This window comes from Mchenga conophoros, linkage group LG14 (assembly GCF_057382185.1).
Source record: "Mchenga conophoros isolate Kocher_MC1m ecotype Shallow Benthic linkage group LG14, M_conophoros_male_GT1.1, whole genome shotgun sequence".
Classification (NCBI taxonomy): domain Eukaryota; kingdom Metazoa; phylum Chordata; class Actinopteri; order Cichliformes; family Cichlidae; genus Mchenga; species Mchenga conophoros.
The window spans coordinates 26,192,758-26,219,259 of NC_140539.1; the positions used below are offsets into that span (position 1 = coordinate 26,192,758).

The window sequence follows — 26,502 nt, forward strand, 5'->3', positions numbered from 1 at the left end:
ACATTCTTCTGTATTTTAACTTTACAGCCTGCAAAGAAAATATCTAAATCATCTTTAAAAACAAATAAACTGCCTAAAAATTCTACTTGTTTTGTCAAATCTTACTTAAAAATGCCATTATTGCAGGGCAGAATTACCCCCTTGTGCAGTTCTGGGGCATACTAGTGTTACTTGAAAAGTAATTAATTATATTATATATATTACTTTACGAAGTTATGAAGTATCATAATATATATATTATACATATTCCACTCTCGCCCCTGTGGGCAGTCTCTCCTTTAAGCTCAGGTCCTCTGCCAGAGGCCTGGGAGCTTGAGGGTCCTGCACAGTATCTTAGCTGTTCCTAGGACTGAACTCTTCTGGACAGAGATCTCGGATGTTGTTCGGTATCGCTATGTCTAGCACTACGGCCGTCTTCTTCTGCTTGTCTACCACTACAACATCCGGTTGGTTAGTCACCACCATCTTATCTGTCTGTATCTGGAAGTCCCACACGAACTTAGTTCGGTCATTCTCAACCACCCTTGGGATTGTCTCCCATTCTGACCTCGGGACTCTAGGCCATACTCAGCACAGACGTCTTATACTATGTTACTAAAATTAGCTACATCTAAATCAGGTTGGGATTTTAACTGCTCCCTTCACATTTTCAGGCAAATAGAGCTAGCACTGCTTAGTGAGATTTTGAATTGCATTTCATATTGAAGGCGTGACATGCTTTTTGTATGTATTTAGTAGAATTGTTGTTGAGATTTGGCTATATAAATAATTTGGCTATATTTTCAAAGCAATAAAAATAGTTAAATTCCTAAAAACTTTACTTTGTTTTAGTAAAGACCAATGTTCCGTCTAATTTTTCATGTGTCGGAGCGAACACACAAACTCCCTAAGCGGTCCCTTGGACCACTGTGAGCAACATTAGACGAGAGCACTGTGGTCACGCCAGCATCGACTCCATCCATGGTTTATTAAGATAATCAAATTACAGCATTTACATTTATGTTAGACTACTTTTAATTAACTGCTTTATCCCACTTACAATGAAAATTAAAAAAGAAAATCTTGTTCATGACCTGTGTGTTAACACTATTGGAAGTAAAAACAACTTGAACTCCAATTTTGAAAACACAAATTTCTTTCTTTCTTTCTTTCTCTTTCTTTCTTTCTTTCTTTCTTTCTTTCTTTCTTTCTTTCTTTCTTTCTTTCTTTCTTTTTTAATAAAGCTCTGACTTGTATTGTGAGTATGAGTCTGTGGTCTGGGAGAGAGTCCTGTAACTCTCTGTCTGCAAAATACAGTATATAATGACCAGTGCTGGGCAATTAATTATATGGTTACTTCTTTAAAAGAGTAACTGAGTTATGCAAACAACAAAGTTTTTTGCAGCTGTTTACCTAAAAATGCAGCCAAGGCGTTTTTTTAAATAAACATTTCAAACTATTTACAGAACAATCAGCTGTTCTGCATTAAATTTGATGCCACATAAATTATTTGTGCCACTCCAAAAAATAATTTCTGTCCACTATGAGATAAAGGAGAACAACAGCCTGATACCTGCAGGCCTGACAACAGGAGATGTATCACTCCTGTAAAACCTGTAACATTCAGCAATGGCCTCATTGTTCTGACACACACAGCAAAACTATTGACTACACTACACACTAACTACACAAGATTTACGCTAAACGTCGAAAATCTCTCACATCTCAAAACACCGCCGTCACTCCTAAAACTTCCCCCCTTCCTAAACAACTAAATGCCATGTTGCCATATCATTTTTTGATTGGTCGACATGGTACTTTTTTCGACGAATAGGAATGGGTGGGGTTTTTAGTTTTGTCTTTGCTCACAGGCAGAGAGTGCTTTTGAGCGTTTTCCTTATAAAACGCCGTTTTTACCATTTCTTCCCGCAGTAAATATAAACAATGATAGTATTCAGGAAGAAAACCAAACATTGCATATATTTTTATCACAACTCTGGTTTTACGTGGCCTATCAACACAATTTAAAAACTGGTACAAAGTCCACACTTTTTCCGTCAATTGTTCCGTCTGTCCTGCTCACATCTCCAATGGTTGTACACGTTGTCATTAACGTGGCTTCACTCCACATCAGCCACGACAGTTTGCTAGCTAAAACACTGGTGTCGGCACGTAAGGGCGCTGTCATAGCCTGTCAACGACGTTGATTAGCTGCGTATATACGAATGTGAATCGCATTATTGACTGGACTATGGGATTGGGGGGCATCGTTCTAATCCCATACGGGAGCAGCCAGTCACTCACTGACTAACACTGCAAAACAGAATTGTTAAAGTATTAATTTTAATTTCAATTCAGGTTAGATTTTTTTCTGTGCGCAACACAGATTTTCTGTGAGCAGAGACCATGCCAGCAGTGCGCAATTGCGCACTGCTGGCACAGCTTAGAGGGAACATTGGTGAAGACATAGTCTATCCTTTGTTAAGCACAACCTGCAAAATTGAAACAGTTATTAATAACTTTAACCTCAGATAATCCCAGTTTCATGTAAAATGATGATCTGAGATGTTCAGGTAATATAATGTATACTTTATTAATCCCCGTGGGGAAATTGCTTCAGTTTAAGACATTGCAGATATCCCTACAATAGACCCTACAATTATTATTGTAGGGTCTACCTTATAATACAAAGTGCCATGAGGTGACTGTTGTTGTGATTTAGCACTGTATAAATGAAACTGAATAAAATTGAATAGATACTTAGTTACTATTCAGTACATTATTTGCATTTGACACTCTTTGAATTATCAGTGTGTTGAATAAACTGCTTTATCTGTAGGGAATTGATTACATGTGGACATGTCTGTTACGTTACATGCAGCACTGGATATGTGAACCTTCTTTTGAGCAGTCACCTTTTCTTGTTGTGCTCAGATTGCTGCCTTGGGATATTTGCCTTTGTCCAGCTCATTATAAAAGCTCTAGCCTCATTTGATTTTAGAAGTGCAGTGTAAACATGCAGAGAACTGTTTTTGTTTTTCTTTCCATACAGTACTTGAGCATAGTTTCTGGCTGTGAGCTGCTTGGCAAATTTAACATGCCAAGTTTGTTTGAGCAGGGTGACATAATGATCGGTGGGATTTTTCCAGTTTTTAACAAAGAGGTCAGCAGCACTTATACTTTTGAGAGTGAGCCTCCTGGAGTGAATTGTGCAGTGTAAGTCTTGATACATTAGACTTCTCCATACATGCTTCTTTACGCTTGCATCTTTAATGTTATGTTACATAGAATTGTTCAGCAGCAATTCTATAATTGTGATTTTTTGTAATGACACATTTTAGGTTTGACCTACGAGCTTTTCGATGGACACAGGCGATGATGTTTGCTGTTGCAGAAATAAACAATGATCCTGCTTTCCTTCCAAATATATCTCTTGGTTATAGGATCCTTAACTCATGCTCATCTCCTACTAACACTTTACGTGCTGCACTAACACTAGCTAGCAGACCACAGGGGATAAAAGCTACTGCTTGTTCTCCAACAATATCTTCAGTCATAGCAGAGGCAGGATCATCTCAGTCCTTAGCTGTCGCTGGAACTCTTGGACCATTTCAAGTGCCAATAGTAAGAGATAAAGTTGTTTATTAAGCGATGTTAAGGCTTTGTTATGCTTTATTAGGCAATTTCTTAGAATATTTTCATCACATTTTGTTGGTGTTGCTTTTTTCTTCCACTACAGATAAGTTACTTCTCAACGTGTGCTTGTCTGAGTGACAGAACTAAATATCCTACATTTTTTAGAACAATCCCCAGCGACTACTTCCAGGCAAAGGCATTGGCTGCACTGGTCAAACATTTTGGATGGCAGTGGATTGGAGCCATACAGTCAGATAATGATTATGGACGTAATGCAATTCTTGCTTTTAAGCAGGAGGTTGAAAAGCTTGGGGTTTGCATTGCTTTTGTTGGGTCAGTTCTACGTACATATACAAGGGATAAAATTCTAGACGCTGTAGAAATGATTAAACAGTCAACTGTCAAAGTAATTCTAGCTTTTGCTCCTGAGGGTGACTTTTCTCCTTTGATGAAGGAAGTAGTAAAACAAAACATTACAGGGATCCAGTGGCTTGGTAGTGAGGCTTGGATAACAGCACCTCAGCCCTCCACACCTGAAATATACACAGCTTTTGGTGGCGCCCTGGGATTTGTAATGCAGAAGATGGCTATTCCTAAACTTAAACACTTTCTTACAAGTAATAGTCCTTATAAAGATCCACATGCACCTTTTGTGAAGGAGTTCTGGCAGATAATGGTGGGCTGCACACCTGTTTTGCCAGGGGTACATGCAGATACTGAGGACACAACCAAAAGATGTACAGGCAATGAAACATTAATGAATTCCGAGCATGATTTCTTCAATGTCACAGAGCTCAGAGTGACCTATAATGTCTATAAAGCAGTTTATGCTATTGCACATGCTCTGCATCAGCTGGTATTTTGCCAACCAGTTGGAGCAAAAACAGTAAATCCATGTTTGAATCTTTCAGAAATTCAGCCCAAGGAGGTGAGAAATAATCAACTGAAATTTTTCTGAATTATTAGATAAATTATAATAATAATTAATAATAATAATAATAATAATTAGTCATTTATAAACTTATAAAAATCTAATGAATAATCACTCTGTTTTTTCAGGTCAGTAATAGCTTGCAAAAAGTGAATTTCATAAATCAGTTTGGAGATAAGGTGTTTTTTGATGAGAATGGCGATCCTCCTGCTTCTTATGAAATTATTAACTGGCAGTTGACAAATGGAAAAGTGCAACATGTGACACTTGGTAATTTTACATCTGCTGCAAATGGTGATTACAAGCTCAGCATTGAAGAGGAGAAAGTAGTGTGGAGGACAGGAAAAATGGTAATTATACTGTAATTTTCCATTGCAGTATTGAATTTGACAACTGTATGTTCTCCTGAATGTTAATGTGACATGTCTTTTGCCACAGGTCCCCACATCGGTGTGTTCTAATGGTTGTCCAGCAGGAACCAGGAAAGCTCAAATTAAGGGAAAACCTATATGTTGTTTTGACTGTGTTCCCTGTGCTGAGGGAACTATAGCCAACTCAACAGGTATACTATACCGCCCCCCAGTCCCACTCATCCTGCCAAAAAGAAGGAAACAAAAGACATAGTGTGATGTACTCAGTGTTTGTTTATGTTTCAGGTTTAAAAAAATATATGCACATCTAGATACACAACACAGCCTTTCTGTTTATTCTCAACAGGTGCAGCAGACTGCACACCTTGTCCAAAGGAATACTGGTCCAATGAGAGAAAAGATGATTGCATTCCTAGAACAATTGAGTTCCTGAAATATCATGAGCCTATGGGAATAGCTCTAACACTTGTATCCCTGTTAGGGGCCTCTCTCTCCTTGGCGACAATGGTGGTTTTTATCAACTACAGAGAAACTCCTGTGATAAAAGCCAGCAACTTTGAGCTGAGCTCTTTCTTATTGTTTTCTCTTTTTCTGTGTTTTCTCTGTCCTCTCACTTTTCTTGGTCAACCAACAGTCTGGACATGCATGCTGCGTCACACCGCTTTTGGTGTGACATTTGCTCTTTGCATTTCCTGTGTCTTGGGAAAAACCATTGTTGTTGTCACAGCCTTCAAAGCCACATTTCCTGGCAATAAAATTACTGGAAAGTTTGGTCACGCACAACAAAGAATTATTGTTTGCTCCTGCACTTTGATTCAAATAGTAATATGTGTGTTGTGGCTGACTTTAAGCCCACCTTACCCACATAAGTTGTTTACATACAGCAATAGAATGATTGCTCTGGAATGTAACACAGGCTCTGAGTTTGCTTTTTATGCAGTGTTGGGATACATAGGGATCCTTGCAATCATTTGTTTGATCCTGGCATTTATGGCAAGAAAACTTCCTGATAATTTCAATGAAGCCAAATTGATCACATTCAGCCTGCTGATATTCTGTGCTGTGTGGATTACCTTCATCCCAGCATACATCAGCTCTCCTGGAAAGTTCACTGTAGCTGTAGAAATATTTGCAATTTTGTCTTCAGCTTTTGGCTTATTAATTTGTACTTTTGCACCCAAGTGTTACATAATAATTCTTAAGCCAGAAAAAAATACCAAGAAACATGTTATAGGAAAAAGTATTAAGTAAAAAAATATATAATTCCTCAATTTTAAAACACCAGTTTTATGTTTCTAAATGCAAGTTGTATGGGCGCTGGAGCTTATCCCAGCCATCATAGGGCAAGCCAGGGGGATAATTTCCAGGTGGGTTAGGGGGTTACGACCCCCCCCCAATAATCGGACCCAACCAATGTAACCCCCCCCCAATAAAGTTATGTATCGTTTTGCATAAATAGGCTGTTGATTTTCTTTACTCATTTCAGGTATCACCAGCAAAATAGTTGCATGTTGAATCATCTGGGAATTTACCCAGATTTATTTATTTATTTATTCAGACAGAGATCTTGACCTCCCCAATGTTCAGCACAAAATTATGCCAATGGGGCAAGAGGAGGGGTACACCCTGGACAGACTGCCAGTCTTTTGGAAGGCTAACACATAGGCACGTGGCTGCATGTGGTCTTTGGACTGTGGGCAGAAGCCAAAGTACGTGGACAGAACCCATGTAAACACGGGGAGAACATGCGAACTCCACACAGAAAGGTCCCAGCCAGACATTGGTGTCAAACAGTGCTAACCACCATGCCATCATGCTGCCTTTGAAATATATGTATATTTCAATAATAGATATTGAGCCACTTAATATTGTAAATACTTTATGTACAAAATTACAGTACACTGCAAAACATTAAATATGCTGCAGAAAGAAATGGATGTGAGTAATTATTTGCATACCTGTATACAGTGTCAATCTATTTACATTTTATTTTCACACAACATTTAGGGAGCTTCAGTTGGATGTTTACACAGTTTAAATAATGATGGCTGGCAGAAGGAACTTTAATGACTTTTCTGTTTTACTCTTCCAGTGGCTGTTCTCATTTTTACTTAGAAAATGCCCATTTAAAAATTTTCCAGCTGCCTATAGAGCTACTATTAATGGAGGACCTACAGCTAAATTCAGAATGACAGAAAGAATAGGAAAAAGCTTTATTCAATTAGATTCATAGAATTTGTTTGAGGTTCAGTGCAATTACAGGCAGATCTAACTATTTTAACAGGCAGAGATCATTTGGAAGAACTGAACATGTATTATTGTAGGGTCTACCTTGAGGTGTTGTTATGATTTGGTACTGTAAAACGTATTTTTCGGACCATAAGGTGCACTGTCGATGAACGGGTCTGTTTTCATACATAACGTGCACGGATTATAAGGCGCATTAAGCAAAACAAAACAGTCAGCTCAATCAAATTTTACTTGACTCATTCTTATTGCTTCCTCCACTTCTGTACCATTGATTTGAATTCTCTCGCAGCTGCTGTATTCCCATGTTTTTGCAGTATATTAATGACTAACCTCATATTGTGGATGGATTATCACAGTTGTTCTCGTGACTGAAGTTTGGTCCGTTTACAGCATCCTGCCATGCGATTGCATTTGTCCCTCACCATCTGGAACACTCACATTAACTTTTATCGAGTGGAAAAAAAGCTAGCATTCATCCTCCAGCTTCACTGTGTTTATGTTATGCTAACATAGCTGTGTCGCAAGCGATCACATAGCACATCATTATATACCAGCTAGTCCAACTTCAGTAACCCTACAAATGTCATTGCTGTTTAGTTTTCTGTCTTCATTTATGTTGGAAGTGATAGCAGAGCTGTACCTTCTAATCTCTCAGTCAGAACATAGTATATCATGTTTAGGTTGAAGCTAGCGAGCTAACTTCTAACTGAAATTTAATAAATTCTGTTTTCATTGATGCCTGGATGTTAAACTCAATTGTTACACCTGGCAAAGCAGCAACGTTCATCATTTTATCAAAGATGAAAGAATTTAGAGTTTTTAACTCTCAGTGATACTGCAGTGTACGTTTGACTTTGGGCCTGAAGTGGATGGAGTTTTGGACCCAGATTACTCCGCGAGGCTCTTGACTACGGTAGACGTAATGCTCCGACAATCCATCAAGCGGTGTGGTTCGTAGCTTACCAAAGTCGTACTAAAACATTTTTTGACATATTTTTGAGCGCCATGTACCACAAAAAATCAGTTCGAGATCAGTAAGCACAACCAGAATTCATACATAAGGCGCACCGGATTATAAGGCGCACTGTCAATTTTTGAAAAAAATTAAAGGATTTTAAGTGCGCCTTATAGTGCGGAAAATACAGTAAATAAAATTGAACTGAATTGAAGTTTATTGAAATTAATTGAATTGGGTGATTAGACTCAGATGACCCATCGTGGTAGAAGTAAATTAAAGTAAGTAAAGTAAAATGTTATTTTTAAAGCACCTTTCTAGATAAAACGATCACAAAGTGCTCCACAACGGGATGACAGAGTATAAAACAGAAATAGACAAAAGTTAACAAAATGCAATTCTAAAAAGATGCGTTTTTAGTTGTTTTTAAATGAGTCCACAGATCTTAAACTCAGACGAAGAGAGTTCCACAGTCTGGGGGCTACAGTGGCAATAGCTCTATCTCCCTTGGTTCTCAGCCTTGTATGCTGAATAACAAGTAGGCACTGATCACATGATCTCAGGGACCTCCTAGGGACATAGGGCTGTAAAAGTTTAGTAATGTAGGCTGGTGATTGTCCATGAAGAGCTTTAAAGCTCAGAACCAGAATCTTAAAATGCACTCTGAATTCAACGGGGAGCCAATGGAGCTGTAGTAGCAACAGTGTCACATGAGAGTACTTAGATGTTTTGGTCAGAAGCCTTTCTGCAGCATTTTGGACACTTTGCAGACGCTCCAGGGAGCCCTTGCTTAGACAAGTGAACAATGAGTTACAGTAGTCCAAACTAGTACAAACTGAAATGAATGAATATGCAATAACAATGTCCATACAATAGGACTTAATTTAGAAATGTTTCTTAAATGATAGAAGCAAGACCAAACCAGAGATTTGAGTGAACATCCAAAGTAAGAGCAGAGTCACAAATTACCCCTAGGTTCCCGATAGATGATTTCACAAATGTTGAAAGAGGACCAAGAGCATTCATTATCATAGGTACATGTCTGTCAGGACCACATACAAGGACTTCAGTCTTTTCTTCATTAAGTTGGAGGAAGTTGTCAGCCATCCAACCTTTGATGGATTCTAAGCACTCATTTAGAATCTGCAGCTTTGACACATCTTGGGGTTTAACAGAACAGAATCCTAGCAGCAATAGGATATAGGGCATGATCTTCTGGAGTTTGAACACTGGTGATGGTAAAGATGTAGACTTGATGGAGCTCTGAATGACTCAGTTGAGGTGGAGATGGGAAGGGGGTGGGTTGCACGAATGAGAGTCTGAAAAGGAGAATGACAGAGCACTGACATGGCCATGCCATCATATTAGATTCTTCTTCATTAGCCATCTTCTTGATGGGACCTGCAAAAAGACTAAAGGCCCCAACTTACAACGTATATAATACAAAACTCTCTATAAACACTATACAGGACAAAGCATGTTCCAAATGGGGGTTACACTCAAACATATGCATCCACTGTAGTGATGGGATTTCCGGCTCTTTTTAGAGAACCGGCTCTTTCAGCTCGGCTCACTAAAAAGAGCCGGCTCTTTCGGCTCCCAACCGGCTCTTCAGGTTGTTTTGTTGCTTTAATTAATTTATTATTAACAACAATCATCATCATCATCATCAACTTTATTTATAAAGCACTTTAAAACAACCACAGCTGACACAAAATGCTGTACATTGGAACTGTAAAATAAAATTACATGAGATATAAATAAAAAACAAATAAAAGAAGAGTGAAATCATTAATTAAATAACTACTTCAATTAAAAGAGAAAACTAACTCTCACTGAGGTTAAAAGCCAAGGAATAAAAGTGGGTTTTAAGACGTGATTTAAAAGTGGACAGTGAAGGGGCCTCTCTAACATGCATGGGCAAATTATTCCATAATTTTGGAGCCACAATAGAGAAGGCCCTGTCCCCTCTGAGCTTCCTCCTGGATCTCGGTACCTCCAGGAGCAGCTGGTCAGCTGACCTGAGAGACCGACAGGGTATGTGGGGATGAAGAAGCTCAGAGAGGTAAGGCGGGGCAAGACTGTGAAGGCATTTAAAAACAAACATAAGAATTTTAAAATTGACTCTAAAAGACACAGGCAGCCAGTGCAGAGAGGCTAGCACGTGGGTTATATGCTCTCTTTTTCGAGTTCCTGTTAGGAGTCGTGCAGCTGCATTTTGAACCAGCTGCAGACGTGAGAGCAATGACTGACTGACCCCCACATAAAGTGAGTTACAGTAGTCCAGGCGGGAAGAAATAAAAGCATGGATCAGTGTTTCAAGGTGCTGCCTCAAAAGAAAAGATTTTACTCTTGCCAGTCGCCTTAAATGATAAAAACTGGACTTCACCACTGCTCTGGACTTCACCAATTTAAAATCACTGTCCAACTTAAAACCAAGGTCAGTAACAACAGATTTAAAATAGAATTCCAGGGATCCTAAAACAACAGAGGAGGACTCACAGGGACCACTGGGTCCAGACACCAACACGTCTGTTTTCTTTTCATTAAAATTTAAAAAGTTTAAAGCCAACCAAGCTTTAATGTCATCTAGACATGTCAAGAGAGGTTTTATGGAGATGCCATCCTTGTGTTTTAGTGGCAAATAAATTTGGCAGTCATTGGCATAACAATGAAATGAGATCCCATGCCTTCTAAGGATAGAACCCAGAGGCAGTAGATACAGTGAAAAGAGCAGTGGTCCTAAAATTGAACCCTGTGGGACGCCGCATGACAGAGGAGCAGAAGACGATTCGTAACCGAGAAGGCTGACAGAGAAAGTTCTATCTGACAAATAAGACCTAAACCAATTAAGTGCAGTGCCACCAATACCCACTACATCATGTAATCGAGAAATTAGAATATTGTGGTCTACGGTGTCAAAGGCAGCAGTTAGGTCAAGCAAGACAAGAACAACATGGTTACCAGAATCACATGCCAGAAGGATGTCATTAAAAACCCTTTTAATTGAGTCTCAAAGCAAAGCCAATGAGAATCAATAAGAGAATTGGTAAGGAATCCAGCCGACAAATTATATCAATAATGTAATCAGAATCATTAAATTCTAATCAATTCCCATCCCTATTAATGTATCGTGATGAGAAATGTCTCTAAAAGTGGTCAAAATTTTCTAAAGAAGGGTAGATCTAACGAACAAGTAAGGCCGCACAACACAGCCATGTGTCGTACTGTAAAAATTAAAATTAGAAATGAGTTTTTTCAAAGTTTTTTCAGCACCCAACACAAACAACAAGAGTGTAGAAATGAAAAGTGTTGTATCACACAGTCAAGAATATAAACAAATGCAGACATTCTTGCAATGGAATGACATGCGTGGCTACAGTCATCAACATGATCATCTTGTTAAAAAAATTCAGGATACTATATAATAATTTTAGCAGGCCTGTTTTTAAAGTAATGAATATGCATAATTAGTTTAATCATGCATGCAGTGTTATGCAGCAATTAATATCTTAATTACTGAAAAGCCAGTGCTGTGCTTTGCAGGCATTTCACATCAATAGCTTCCACAATAAACTGTTGTGGAAGAAATGACTGTCACTTTCTTGAGGAGACACAACATATATTATTCTCACCAACCTCAAATGTATACTGTAGTCCTAAACACAAAACTCTTGACATCAAACTCTTGGTCATCTACAGGTTATATGTGGAAGTCTGTATAGAAGAAATGTGAATTTTTACTGACAACAGACAAAATAGATTACTGACATTTGAAAATATATAATGAGTAGAGCAATTATTTTCCTTGTTGTTTCAAGCTTACCAATCTGAAATCACTGTGCCCTTTGGGAAATGAGAGAATGTCTGACTATATCTAATACTGTCGTTATAAGAACTGTGCTCTCATGCATATATGATAATAGAGCACAAACATGAAAACAGGTATCATCTTATTCCTCTGTATCCTCACCATGAACACTGGCTGTGAACCGTTTGGCAGGTTTGATGTGCCAAGTTTTTTTAAGGAAGGTGACATAATGATCGGAGGAATCTTCCCAATTTTGATCAAAGAAATACTCAGCACTTCTACATTTGATAAGGAGCTGCCTAAAGTGCAGTGTGAAGGGTATGATTTAACACAAACATTTTTGTTCATTTGTCATGCATGTATGTTTATTTGTGTTTTAATTCTTGAGATTGTAGTGTACATACATGTAAAGCAAAAGCTTGGTTACTTTATGACTTGTATCAATCACTGAAATGTCTTTAGGTTTGACCTGAGAGTTTTTCGATGGACACAGGCAATGATATTTGCCATTGAAGAAATCAACAACGATCCTGCTCTGCTTCCAAACATATCTCTTGGCTATAGGATCCTTAACTCTTGTGCATCTCCAACAAATGCTTTACGTGCTGCACTAACACTGGCTAGTGGAGTAGAGGAGGTAGATGTATCTTCTCATTGCCCTCCAGCTATATCTGCTCTCATAGCAGAATCTGGGTCATCTCAGTCAATAGCTGTGGCTGGAATTCTTGGACCATTTCATATGCCAATAGTAAGAGATAACTAGACAATAAGATACAATTATATGTTTTATGATGCTGCGTGCAAATAGTAAAAGAGATAAAACTGTATGTTTTATGCCATGTGATATATGTGATATTTTGGCATTGTATGATGTATTGTTGCATGCACACTGTTTCAGTGTTCTTTTCTCTTTTATAGATCAGCTACTTCTCAACGTGTGCTTGTCTGAGTGACAGAACTAAATATCCTACATTTTTTAGAACAATCCCCAGCGACTATTTCCAGGCAAAAGCTTTGGCCGCACTGGTCAAACATTTTGGATGGCAGTGGATTGGAGCCATACAGTCAGACAATGATTATGGACGTAATGGAATTCTTGCTTTTAAAGAGGAGGTTGAAAAATTTGGGATTTGCATTGCTTTTGTGGGTACAATTCTACGTACATACACTAAAGACAGATTTTTGAAAGTTGTGGAAATAATAAAACAGTCAACTGTCAAAGTAATTTTGGCTTTTGTACCTGAAGGTGACTTTTATCCTTTGATGAAAGAAATTGTGAAACAGAACATTACAGGAATTCAGTGGATCGCAAGTGAGGCCTGGATAACAGCATCTCGACCATCCACACCTGAAATATACACAGCTTTTGGTGGCGCCCTCGGATTTGTTGTGCAGAAGATGGCTATTCCAAATTTCAAACACTTTCTTACAAGTATTAGTCCTTATACAGATCCACATGCACCTTTCGTGAAGGATTTCTGGGAGATTATCGTGGGTTGCATGCCCGTTTTACCAGGAGCACGCACAAGTACTGATGACACAACCAAAAGATGTACAGGCAATGAAACATTAATGAATTCCGAGCATGTTTTCTTCAATGTCACAGAGCTCAGAGTGACCTATAATGTCTATAAAGCAGTTTATGCTATTGCACATGCTCTGCATCAGCTGGTATTTTGCCAACCAGTTGGAGCACAAACAATAAAGCGATGTTTGAATCTTTCAGAAATTCAGCCCAAGGATGTGAGAAATGGTGCAATTGAAAATTACAATTCTTCTGACTGAAGAAGAAGCTCATAAAAAGCTGATAAATAATCCTTTCCTTTCTAGGTCAGTAAAAGCTTACAAAGGGTGAATTTCACAAATCAGTTTGGGGATGAGGTGTTTTTTGATGAGAATGGCGATCCTCCTGCTTCTTATGATATCATTAACTGGCAGTTGATAAATGGAAAAGTGCAACATGTGACACTTGGTCATTTTGCATCTGCTGCAAACGGCAATTACAAACTCAATGTCCAGGAGGAGAAGATCGTGTGGAGGACAGGAAAAACAGTAATTCTGATGTCTCTTTTTTTCCCATGCAGTACACTTTTAGTATCTCAACTTTATTTGAATTGTGGCAGTAAGATCATTTCAACACTTATTTATCATTGCTACAATACTTAAACATTTCTTTTGCCACAGGTCCCCACATCACTGTGTTCTAATATTTGCCCATCTGGTACCAGAAAAGCTCAGATTAATGGAAAACCAATTTGTTGTTTTCACTGTGTATCCTGTGCTGATGGAACTATAGCCAACTCAACAGGTAGACAAGTAGACCAATATATGAAGTGTATATGTCTTATCAAATCGAGCATACTCAGTATAATATCACATATTTAGTGTATACAAATAAGTAATATTTAAAATATTAATGTGGTAGGGCATCATCTTGATTTCTAATTAATTTCACTGCTTTTTCTGTCAAGGAAGTTAAATCTTTGACTAACACGGTCTCTCAATTCATTATTCACCCTTTCTGTTTATCATCAACAGGTGCAGCAGACTGCACACCTTGTCCAAAGGAATACTGGTCCAATGAGAGAAAAGATGATTGCATTCCTAGAACTATTGAGTTCCTGAAATATCATGAGCCCATGGGAATAGCTCTAACACTTGTATCCCTGTTAGGGGCCTCTCTCTCCTTGGCGACAATGGTGGTTTTTATTAACTACAGAGAAACTCCTGTGATAAAAGCCAGCAACTTTGAGCTGAGCTCTTTCTTATTGTTTTCTCTTTTTCTGTGTTTTCTCTGTCCTCTCACTTTCATTGGTATGCCAACAGTCTGGACATGCATGCTGCGCCACACCACTTTTGGTGTGACATTTGCCCTTTGCATTTCCTGTGTCTTGGGAAAAACCATTGTTGTTGTCACAGCCTTCAAAGCCACATTTCCTGGCAATAAAATTACTGGACAGTTTGGTCACGCACAACAAAGAATCATTGTTTGCTCCTGCACTTTGATTCAACTAATAACATGTGTGTTGTGGCTGACTTTAAGCCCACCTTACCCACATACGTTGTTCACATACAGCAATAGGATGATTGTTCTGGAATGTAACACAGGCTCTGAGTTTGCTTTTTATGCAGTGTTGGGATACATAGGGATCCTTGCAATCATTTGTTTGATCCTGGCATTTATGGCAAGAAAACTTCCTGATAATTTCAATGAAGCCAAATTGATCACATTCAGCCTGCTGATATTCTGTGCTGTGTGGATTACCTTCATCCCAGCATACATCAGCTCTCCTGGAAAGTTCACTGTAGCTGTGGAAATATTTGCAATTTTGTCTTCAGCATTTGGCTTATTAATTTGTATTTTTGCACCCAAGTGTTACATAATATTTCTTAAGCCAGAAAAAAATACCAAGAAATGGGTTATGGGAAAAATTATAAAGTAAAGAAACATGATATTGTTCTATGTTAAACCTTTATAAACCAAGTATCCTACAGGCCGCCTGGAGTTGTCTTCTAATTTTGGGTGTAAAATTACAAAATAATTCAGAGCACGGTGGCATTGTGTTTATCATTGTTGCCTCACAGCAAGATGATCCTTCAATTCTACCATCAGGACAGGGTGTTTCTGTGTGGAGTTGCATGTTCTCCCCGTGGGTTCTCCCCAGGTGCACCGGCTTCCTCCCACAGTCCAAAGACATGCACTTTGTGGGGATAGGTTAATTGGAAAATCTAAATAGCCACTAGGTGTGAATGCAGGAGTAAATGTAAGGTACACCCTGTCCAGGGTGTACCTTGCCTCTCGCCCTATGACAGCTGGGATAGGCTCCAGCACCCCCCGCGACCCTGAAAAGGATAAGTGGAAGCGAGTGGATGGATGACTTGATAGCATAAGTGGTTAACAAGTCATTTTAATGTAAAGCACACATGGTAAAATCTAGGCAGAGCTAATTTTGTTGTCTGTGTTTGGACAACAATACCTTGTGTATGCTTTGTACTAACACGAAACACCACATATGTTTTTTATTAAAAAGCTTGTTTTCTTTTTTTAATGAAATCATTTCAATTTTGTCTCTAGCACAAACAGTAGCAAAGTTACTTCATTTAAAAGCACCTCTAAAAAAAATGGAACCACAGCTGGGTCAGTGGTGAAAAAAGGGTCAGTGATGTTGCCATTTATGTTTTGATTTACATAAGCTATATTTCACTAGTACAGCTATAAGTATTTCAATGTCCTGTAACTTAGTAACACTATCAATGTAGCAATATATGTAACATATATGTTGTATATACGGCCTTTCGTTAAATATATACATTGGGGATATTTTAGACACATCTAGATCATGGCCAGTTTTAAAGAGAAGAAAGATTGATTGAGAGCTCAGACATTGCAATGCATTCTTCATAGTCCCCACCATAACGCACAAATTTCCCCGCCATCGGATCAATAAAGTCTCATCTTATCTTATCGTGCTGTTTTTCATGTAATATAGACATACACCCCCCTCCACAAACACATGTATGGATGTATATAAATAGATAGATAAATAGATAGCTTGTGATGGAGAGAAATAGGCTTTTGTGTACAACATTAAAAATGTAATGCAATGTAACTTTGAAAAATCAGATGGAAAAAGAATAAATCATAATTTAAAGCAAGATTACTCCACTTATACTATCAATAATTGTATATCCCCTGTCTGTGACCTTGAAAAGTGAAAAACTGTGGTAATTTAAACACCATGGAGCTAAAGCGTTTTTTTTTTTTTGTTGTTGTTGTTGTTTTTAGAGGTTGTTTTTCCCTGAAATGAAATGAAATTACATTTACTTTTGTATAAGTAAATATTCATTAAAGCCCTGCTGCAAATATTGTGCGACTTCTAGTTGGCGGTTGAATAAAATTTCCCTAATTACACACCTTCCTCTTTTTTTTCCTAAATAAATAAACCCAAGTGGATGCTCTTTGAGCTTCTGAACAGCAAAATAGGTTTAGGCAGAAACTGAAATATAAGTAAAAGAAAACCTCAAAAACTCTCTCTATGTTATTTATTTGCTCAAAAATTTACTGTGACCATCAACTGGTCCATGTAAAATTGTAAATGTGGGCCATTTTTGGAAAGGATGAAGTGACTTTAGTAATGTGTCATCTGGATATCATGATAAAGTAGCCCACATGGTGAACTATGAATAATTTGTAGGATTGTTGTAAATTGATCCATAAAAATTGTGCAATTGAATTCTTAGTTATTATACAGTCCTGATCAAAAGGGGTGCCGATTGGAGCCCCATAAACATCAGCTGGTATCTGAGACTGAAGGGCTTCAAAAACAAAAAATGTCTTCAAAGGCCTAGTGTCCTTAAACGCCACAGAACTGACCATTTGAGCTTTGCAGGAGAGCATCAAACATGGGACCTTAAAGGGTGGAAGAAAGTTTTATTCTCTGATGAGAAAAAATGTAACCTTCATGGTCGTGATGATTCCCAATATTACTGGCATGCCAAGCAGATCCCACCTGACATGTTTTTGACACGGCACAGTGGTCGCGGTACAATAATGGTCTGGGGTGATTTTTCCTTCAGTGGAACAATGGAGCTTCAGGAGGTGCAGGGGCATCAAAAAGCCACTGTCTATGTCCAGATGGTGCAGAGAGCATCCCTCATGACTGAGGGCCCTTGTCTGTGTAGGAACGACAGGGTTTTTCAACAGGACAACGCTACAGTACACAATGCCCGCAGGACAAGGGACTTCATCCAGGAGAATACCATCACTCTTTAGGACCATCCTGCGTGTTCCCCTAATCTAAATCCATTTGAGACCCTTTGGGGATGGATGGCAAGGGAAGTTCTCTAAAATGGACAACTGTTCCAGACAATAGATGCCCGCCGTGCGGCCGTCTTTACCACTTGGAGAAATGTTCCCACTCACCTCATGAAAATGCTTGCATCAAGCATGCTGCAACACATTTTATTAAGTGAAAACAATAACAGTGGAGTTATTCATTACTGAGTTCTTGTTTGGAACTTTCTGTTTTGGGGGGGTGGGTGTGGTTTTTTTTGGAGGTATGGTCCTAAGCTTTTAATAAGCTGTAAAACAACATGTTTCAGTTTAAGTGTTGTTTTCAAGAAATTGCATGAGTTTTTGCCATTTTTCAAGTGGTTTTAAACGTTTGATGGGATTTAACTCTTTCAGCTCCTCAGCTGTAACATAATCTGCCCCATTTAAAGATCCCATCCACAACCCATTCGACTCTTTAGTATAGGGCTGGGTATCGTCACTGATTTCGAGAATCGATTCAATTCCGATTCACAAGGTCCCGAATCGATTCGATCCACGATTCAATTTAATTCGATTCTATTCAATTTGAATCTGGGAAATTTTGACAGAAATATTATAATTCAGATCAGTACATTTACATATTTTTGTATCTATAAAAAGGAAGCTGACACACGCAAGACTTTATCAAAGGTGTGAGCATCACAGCAGATGCCTTTGTGTCAACATGAAGGTGATTTTCCTGGCCTGGGATTTTATAAAAATATTCTGCAGTACATCAAAAACGAAAGAAAACCATTAATCAACACATGATTGTAATCTGAAGTTACAGCGGTTTTATTAGAGACAGGGCTAAGCATTTTGCATTTTGCATAATTTTAAAAAGTTTAAATTTGTTCAGTATTGAACGGCAGAAATTAGGTTTTCTTTTCGGAAGTATATAAAACGCACACAATGCACCCGACCCCTATGGCGCCTCCTGCGGGTGGTGGGCCTGCGGGAGGATGGGCCCATGTCTCCTCTTCGGGCTGTGCCCGGCCGGACCCCATGGACTAAGGCCCGGCCACCAGACGCTCGCCCTCGGGCACCCTCCCCGGGCCTGGCTCCAGGGCGGGGCCCCGGTAACCCTATCCTGGGCAGGGTAAACTGTTCCCTCGGTGTCCTTTCCATAAGGGTCTCGTTTGCTTTGCTTAGGCTGCTGCCCCTGCGACCCGGCCCCGGACAAAGCGGATGAAAATGGATGGATGGAAGTATATAAAACGAAAAAAAAAAAAAAACGTCGGCCAACAGCGCTGTAAACAACGGTAGTCTTGTGCGTAACAAGTAAGCGAATAATGAAGAAAACGAGATTTTTAGACGGGAAACTGTTCTTGAAGTACAGAGAGAGAGAGAGAGAGAGAGAGAGAGAGAGAGAGAGAGAGAGAGAGAGAGAGAGCTGTGCATCGTGGTCGAAGCAAAACAGTAAAATTAAGAGTGAATACATGACAATGTTTATGTGAAGCATAGTTTGGATCTTCTTTTGCTGCTGGTTCGGTCAATATTGTTTGGAGAGAATTCAAACTAACAGCTTTAGAATCAGCGCATAAAGGGCGTGAACACAAAGCGCGGTCCGCTTACACCTGGCAAAGCAGCAACGTTCATCATTTTATCAAAGATGAAAGAATTTAGAGTTTTTAACTCTCAGTGATACTGCAGTGTACGTTTGACTTTGGGCCTGAAGTGGATGGAGTTTTGGAACGCCTCAGGAACGCCGCGGGACGTGACAAAACGTCGACATGTTACGCCTCGGGAGTGAGAACGCTCTGGGCACAAAGGTATAGATTACACAAAATTGTAATTTAATAATAATGCTGCCAATGAATCACGACAGATTTTTTTTCATGCAGTATAGACACACACGCACACACACACACACACACACACACATACATATAGATAGATAGATAGATAGATAGATAGATAGATAGATAGATAGATAGATAGTTTTGTGTACAAAAACAAAAATGTAATGCAATTTAACTTTTAAAAAGCAAAATCAAAACGAATAATTCATCATTTAAAGCTAAATTAATCTACTTATAGGGGCAATAATTGTATTTACCCTGTCTGTGAAAAACTGAAAAACTGAAAGACTATGGATAACTTATACATTACCTAGCTAAAGAGTTTTCTAAAGTCCCTTTCAAATTTCTTTATGATTAATGTGCATTGCAAAAGTAGTTTTAGACACTTTTCGATACAAGATAGTTTACTGACATTTAACAATACGTGTAGAGCATTAATTTCCTGATTCCAAGTTTGCCAATCTAAGATCACTGAGGCCTTAGGGAAATTATAGCACATTGACTACATGTAATACTGTTGTTATAAGAACTGTGCTGTCATGCCTATATGGCAATGCAGTGCAAACATGCAAAGAGGTATCCTCCTATTTCTGTGTGTTCTCAGCACGAACACAGTATCTGGCTGTGAACTTTTTGGCAGGTTTGATATGCCAAGTTTGTTTAAGGAAGGTGACATAATGATCGGAGGAATCTTCCCAATTTTGATCAAACAGATACTCAGCACCTCTACATTTGATAAGGAGCCGCCTAAAGTGCAGTGTGAAGGGTATGATTTAACACAAACTTTTTCATATGTCATGCATGTATGTTTATTTGTGTTTTCATTCTTGACATTGTACTTTACATACATGGGAAGCAATGGCTGGGTTACTTTATGACTTGTATCAATCACTAAAATGTCCTTAGATTTGACCTGCGAATTTATCGATGGACACAGGCAATGATATTTGCCATTGAAGAAATCAACAACGATCCTGCTCTGCTTCCAAACATATCTCTTGGCTATAGGATCCTTAACTCTTGTGCATCTTCTACAAATACTTTACGTGCTGCTCTAACGCTGGCTAGTGGAGCAGAGGAGGCAAGTGCGACTTCTCATTGCCCTCCAGCTATATCTGCCCTCATAGCAGATTCTGGGTCATCTCAGTCAATAGCTGTGGCTGGAATTCTTGGACCATTTCATATGCCAATAGTAAGAGATAAAGTTGTATGTTTTATGATGCTAAGTGATATTTGATGTTTTGGCATTGTATGATGTATTGTTGCATGCACACTGTTTCAGTGTTTTTTTTCTCTTTTATAGATCAGCTACTCCTCAACGTGTGCTTGTCTGAGTGACAGAACTAAATATCCTACATTTTTTAGAACAATCCCCAGCGACTACTACCTTGCAAAAGCTTTGGCTGCACTGGTCAAACATTTTGGATGGCAGTGGATTGGAGCCATACAGTCAGACAATGATTATGGACGTAATGGAATTCTTGCCTTTAAGGAGGAGGTTGAAAAGTTTGGGGTTTGTGTTGCTTTTGTTGCATCAGTTCTACGCACGTACACAAGAGATACATTTCTAGAAGTGGTGGAAATAATAAAACAGTCATCTGTCAAAGTAATTTTAGCTTATTCTTCTGAAGGTGACTTTTATCCTTTGATGCAAGAGATTGTGAACCAGAACATTACAGGAATTCAGTGGATTTCTTGTGTGGCTTGGATAACAGCACCTCGACCATCCACACCTGAAATACATAGATCCTTTGGTGGAACTCTGGGATTTGTAATGCAGAAGATGGCTATTCCTAAACTTAAACACTTTCTTACAAGTATTAGTCCTTATACAGATCCCAATGCACCTTTCGTGAAGGATTTCTGGGAGATTATCGTGGGCTGCACACCTGTTTTGCCAGGGGTACATGCAGCTACTGAGGACACAACCAAAAGATGTACAGGCAATGAAACATTAATGAATTCCGAGCATGATTTCTTCAATGTCACAGAGCTCAGAGTGACTTATAATGTCTATAAAGCAGTTTATGCTACTGCACATGCTCTGCATCAGCTGATATTCTGCCAACCAGTTGGAGCACAAACAGTAAAGCGATGTTTAAACCTGTCAGAAATTCAGCCCAAGGAGGTGAGAAATTGTTTAACTGAAAGTTTAAATTGTTCAAATAGTCTGAACAAAACCAATAATTGAACGTTTATACATACCTAATACATAATCCTTTCCTTTCTAGGTCAGTAAAAAGTTACAAAAGGTGAATTTCACAAATCAGTTTGGTGATGAGGTGTTTTTTGATGAGGATGGCAATCCTCCTGCTTCTTATGATGCCATTAACTGGCAGTTGATAAATGGAAAAGTGCAACATGTGACACTTGGTCATTTGACATTTGCTGCAAATGGTGATTACAAGCTCAGCATCGAGGAGGAAAAGATAGTGTGGAGGACAGGGAAAACAGTAATCATGATGTCTCTCTATTTTTACATGCAGTACACTTTTAGTATCTTATCCTTTAGTATTCTCTTGTTAACACATAATCATTTGCCTCTAAAATACTTAAATATTTCTTTTGTCACAGATGCCCACATCGGTGTGTTCGAATGTTTGCCCAGTTGGAACCAGAAAAGCTCAAATTCAGGGAAAACCTATATGTTGTTTTGACTGTGTACCCTGTGCTGATGGAACTGTAGCCAACTCAACAGGTAGACAGAAACATATCAAGAGTGTATATCCTGTAAACGTTGAACGTGTACATTATAACATGACATGTTTAGTGTCTAAATATAGCTAATATTTAAAATATTAATGTCTTACTTGCATCATATGCTTTTTTTAAGTAGATTTTGTAATTTATTATTATCCCAAATGTACATCTAGATACACCACTGACCCTTTCTGTTTATCCTCAACAGGTGCAGCAGACTGCACACCTTGTCCAAAGGAATACTGGTCCAATGAGAGAAAAGATGATTGCATTCCTAGAACTATTGAGTTTCTGAAATATCATGAGCCCATGGGAATAGCTCTAACACTTGTATCCCTGTTAGGGGCCTCTCTCTCCCTTGCCACAATGGTGGTTTTTATCAACTACAGAGAAACTCCTGTGATAAAAGCCAGCAACTTTGAGCTGAGCTCTTTCTTATTGTTTTCTCTTTTTCTGTGTTTTCTCTGTCCTCTCACTTTTCTTGGTCAACCAACAGTCTGGACATGCATGCTGCGCCACACCGCTTTTGGTGTGACATTTGCCCTTTGCATTTCCTGTGTCTTGGGAAAAACCATTGTTGTTGTCACAGCCTTCAAAGCCACATTTCCTGGCAACAAAATTGCTGGAAAGTTTGGTCATGCACAACAAAGAGTCATCATTTGCTCCTGCACTTTGATTCAAGTGGTAATATGTGTGTTATGGCTGACTTTAAGCCCACCTTACCCACATACGTTGTTCACATACAGCAATAGGATGATTGTTCTGGAATGTAAAACAGGATCTGAGTTTGCTTTTTATGCAGTGATGGGAAATATTGGGATCCTTGCAATCATTTGTTTGATCCTTGCATTTATGGCAAGAAAACTTCCTGATAATTTCAATGAAGCCAAATTGATCACATTCAGCCTGCTGATATTCTGTGCTGTGTGGATTACATTCATCCCAGCATACATCAGCTCTCCTGGAAAGTTCACTGTAGCTGTAGAAATATTTGCAATTTTGTCTTCAGCTTTTGGCTTATTAATTTGTATTTTTGCACCCAAGTGTTACATAATATTACTTAAGCCAGAAAAAAATACCAAGAAACATGTCATGGGCAAAACTACAAGCTAAAAGTAAAAAAAAAAAAAACAGTAACAATTTATATTATGTTGCCATTTTTGTGTTTACATTATTGTTATTATTATTACATTTATATTACATTAGTAGACATTACGAGTCACTTACAATTCTGTGACACATTAAATAACAGAGTCTGGGTATATGCATATTTAAATGTAATTTTTGTCTGATAAAGGATTTATAATTAACATTACAGTACACTGCAAGATATGTTTTATGCTGCTGAAAGAAATGGATGTGAGTGAGTAGTTATAGACCTGTACACAAATGCAACAAAATTTAAGATAAAAAAACAGACTCTGGCCTGCTTATCAGTCTCTAACACCATTACAGGCAAGATGCAGTAAATCCTTTGAAATAACCATGTGTTCCACGCTGTACAATGAGTGCTATTCATAAATGGGAGAGAGATCTTAATAATGAATATACTTAGGAGTATTGGAAAGGAGCCATTACCATAGCTAGATCTACTTTTACTTGCAACCGCTTGCTTAAACCCAATACAAAATTTTACACCGCCTATATATAGCTCCTAATGTTTTGCATGAGATTACACCGCATGTATCCCCTTTTTGTATCAAATGTCAAATACAGACTGGTACCTTTTCCCATTACTTCTGGGAATTTAAACTAATCAAAAGATTTTGAAGTTTCATATCTCAAGAACTCAGCAATATTTTTACGAATCGGACCTAAAGGGACCCTGGATTTTTTATGCTTGGTTTACCTTCAAAAGAATCAGCATTAACTTATTTGCAGCATAAACTAGATGATAAACTATTGTTGCTGGACTGGAATTGTATTCTTATTAACTGGGTTAAGGATAACCCTCCCACTGTTACTTTGTGGTACAGGGAATTGTTAAGAGTTATTCCTCATGAAAGAGTTGCTGCCATCTTAGGAGGAAATGAGGATTTGTTACTCAATGTTTAGTCTCCTTTGCTTACCTACTTCCCAGATGATTTGTCTCAACTGTTGAGAGGGGCCGGTTGTCTTTTGGGTGTCTCTAGGTAATTAGGAAGTGAGCACAAAGGATGGGAGTTCACTTTGTATCTTCTTTTTTAACCAGCAAAATAAGAACAATATTTTGTGTGTACATAAACACCTTCCTCTGCCTTTCCCAATAAATGAAAAAAAAACTGGAGTAAACTTTCCCTTCTACCACGTTCTCTTAGCTCCATTTGAAAGGCAAAACAGGCCTTGAGACAACTGCTGTTTGGCATTATATTTGCATTTATATGTAATGTAGTGGGCCATTTCTGGAAATGATATAGTGCTTTGTACCATCTAGATTTAATACTAAAGTGACCTATATGGTAAATTGTAAATAATTTCAGGAATGTTGAAAAGAACAAATAAATTTTGTGTTAATAATTTCTTTAAATAAATGCCATAATAATTTTAAATAAAATCATCTGAAATGTTCATGTTGTGGAGGTAAGGATGTATGTAAGGATGACACGAGGGATCCCAATACTTTACTGCAACTTTAATCTCGGCTTAACTGGCAAACCATACTGACATTTAGACAAGTTATTGATCAGGCCATGTGCTGCCAAGCGCCAAGAAACCTGACGCAGGTGTGCTGTTCCTCCAAGCTGTTGGCCACCAGGATATTATCTAGATATACAAAAACGAAGGAGAGCCCGCGCAATACCCAGTTAGTCAAACGCTGGAAGGTTTGGGCTGCACCCCTCAGGCTGAAGGGCATGTGCAAAAACCTGAAAAGGCTGAACTGAGTTATTATGGTGGTTTTGGGGACATCCTCAGCACGCACAGGAACCTGGTGATACCCCTGCACTAAATCAATTTTAGAAAAAATTGATGAAAAAAAGTCCCCGCGAGACGAGCCAAAAAAACTCTCAATGTGCGGAATGGGATAACAATTGCTTTCCGTGACATTATTTAGATGGCAAAAATTCCTACAAGGCCTGCACTGACCGTCAGATTTGGGTGCCACGTCTAATGGGGAAAATTGTGCAATTGAATTCTTAGATATCATACAGTCCTGATCAAAAGTTTAAGACCACTTGAAAAATGGCAAAAATTGCTGCCGAGGTGGGATGCAGTAAGACAGTAATTTGGAATTTCTTAAATGATCCTTAGGTTTATGGAACAAAAATATCAAGTGGAAGACCCAAAAATATTTCACTAGCACTGAGCCGGAGGCTCCAATTGGCTGTCAACCAAGACACTGGATGATCCTCAACCGAATTTAAGGCTGTTACTGGTGCCGATTGGAGCCCCATAAACATCAGCTGGTATCTGAGACTGAAGGGCTTCAAAAACAAGAAATGTCTTCAAAGGCCTAGTCTCCTTAAACACCACAGAACTGACCATTTGAGCTTTGCAGGAGAGCATCAAACATGGGACCTTAAAGGGTGGAAGAAAGTTTTATTCTCTGATGAGAAAAAATGTAACCTTCATGGTCGTGATGGTTCCCAATATTACTGGCATGCCAAGCAGATCCCACCTGACATGTTTTTGACACGGCACAGTGGTCGCGGTACAATAATGGTCTGGGGTGATTTTTCCTTCAGTGGAACAATGGAGCTTCAGGAGGTGCAGGGGCATCAAAAAGCCACTGTCTATGTCCAGATGGTGCAGAGAGCATCCCTCATGACTGAGGGCCCTTGTCTGTGTAGGAACGACAGGGTTTTTCAACAGGACAACGCTACAGTACACAATGCCCGCAGGACAAGGGACTTCATCCAGGAGAATACCATCACTCTTTAGGACCATCCTGCGTGTTCCCTAATCTAAATCCATTTGAGACCCTTTGGGGATGGATGGCAAGGGAAGTTCTCTAAAATGGACAACCGTTCCAGACAATAGATGCCCGCCGTGCGGCCGTCTTCACCACTTGGAGAAATGTTCCCACTCACCTCATGAAAATGCTTGCATCAAGCATGCTGCAACACATTTTATTAAGTGAAAACAATAACAGTGGAGTTACTCATTACTGAGTTCTTGTTTGGAACTTTCTGTTTTGGGGGGGTGGGTGTGGTTTTTTTTGGAGGTATGGTCCTAAGCTTTTAATAAGCTGTAAAACAACATGTTTCAGTTTAAGTGTTGTTTTCAAGAAATTGCATGAGTTTTTGCCATTTTTCAAGTGGTTTTAAACATTTGATGG

The 26,502-nt window shown here is 38.7% G+C and overlaps 3 protein-coding genes across 3 annotated transcripts; all 3 read left to right on the plus strand.

The window, feature by feature from the left end:
- The first annotated feature begins 3,106 nt into the window (after positions 1-3,106).
- Positions 3,107-6,168, plus strand: LOC146559869 (extracellular calcium-sensing receptor-like). The gene is made up of 6 exons (XM_085244886.1): positions 3,107-3,195; positions 3,321-3,603; positions 3,719-4,291; positions 4,675-4,797; positions 4,985-5,108; positions 5,270-6,168. Exons 1-6 carry the CDS (start codon positions 3,107-3,109, stop codon positions 6,166-6,168), a joined length of 2,091 nt encoding a protein of 696 aa, XP_085101012.1.
- A 5,994-nt stretch (positions 6,169-12,162) lies between these two features.
- Positions 12,163-15,376, plus strand: LOC146559870 (extracellular calcium-sensing receptor-like). The gene is made up of 6 exons (XM_085244355.1): positions 12,163-12,251; positions 12,396-12,681; positions 12,852-13,424; positions 13,764-13,886; positions 14,118-14,241; positions 14,478-15,376. Exons 1-6 carry the CDS (start codon positions 12,163-12,165, stop codon positions 15,374-15,376), a joined length of 2,094 nt encoding a protein of 697 aa, XP_085100481.1.
- Positions 15,377-20,487: 5,111 nt separating this feature from the next.
- LOC146559871 (extracellular calcium-sensing receptor-like) lies at positions 20,488-23,360 on the plus strand. The gene is made up of 5 exons (XM_085244887.1): positions 20,488-20,739; positions 20,851-21,675; positions 21,779-22,000; positions 22,122-22,245; positions 22,456-23,360. The coding sequence occupies exons 1-5, from the start codon at positions 20,488-20,490 to the stop codon at positions 23,358-23,360; spliced, it is 2,328 nt and encodes a 775-aa protein (XP_085101013.1).
- Positions 23,361-26,502: the final 3,142 nt, after the last annotated feature.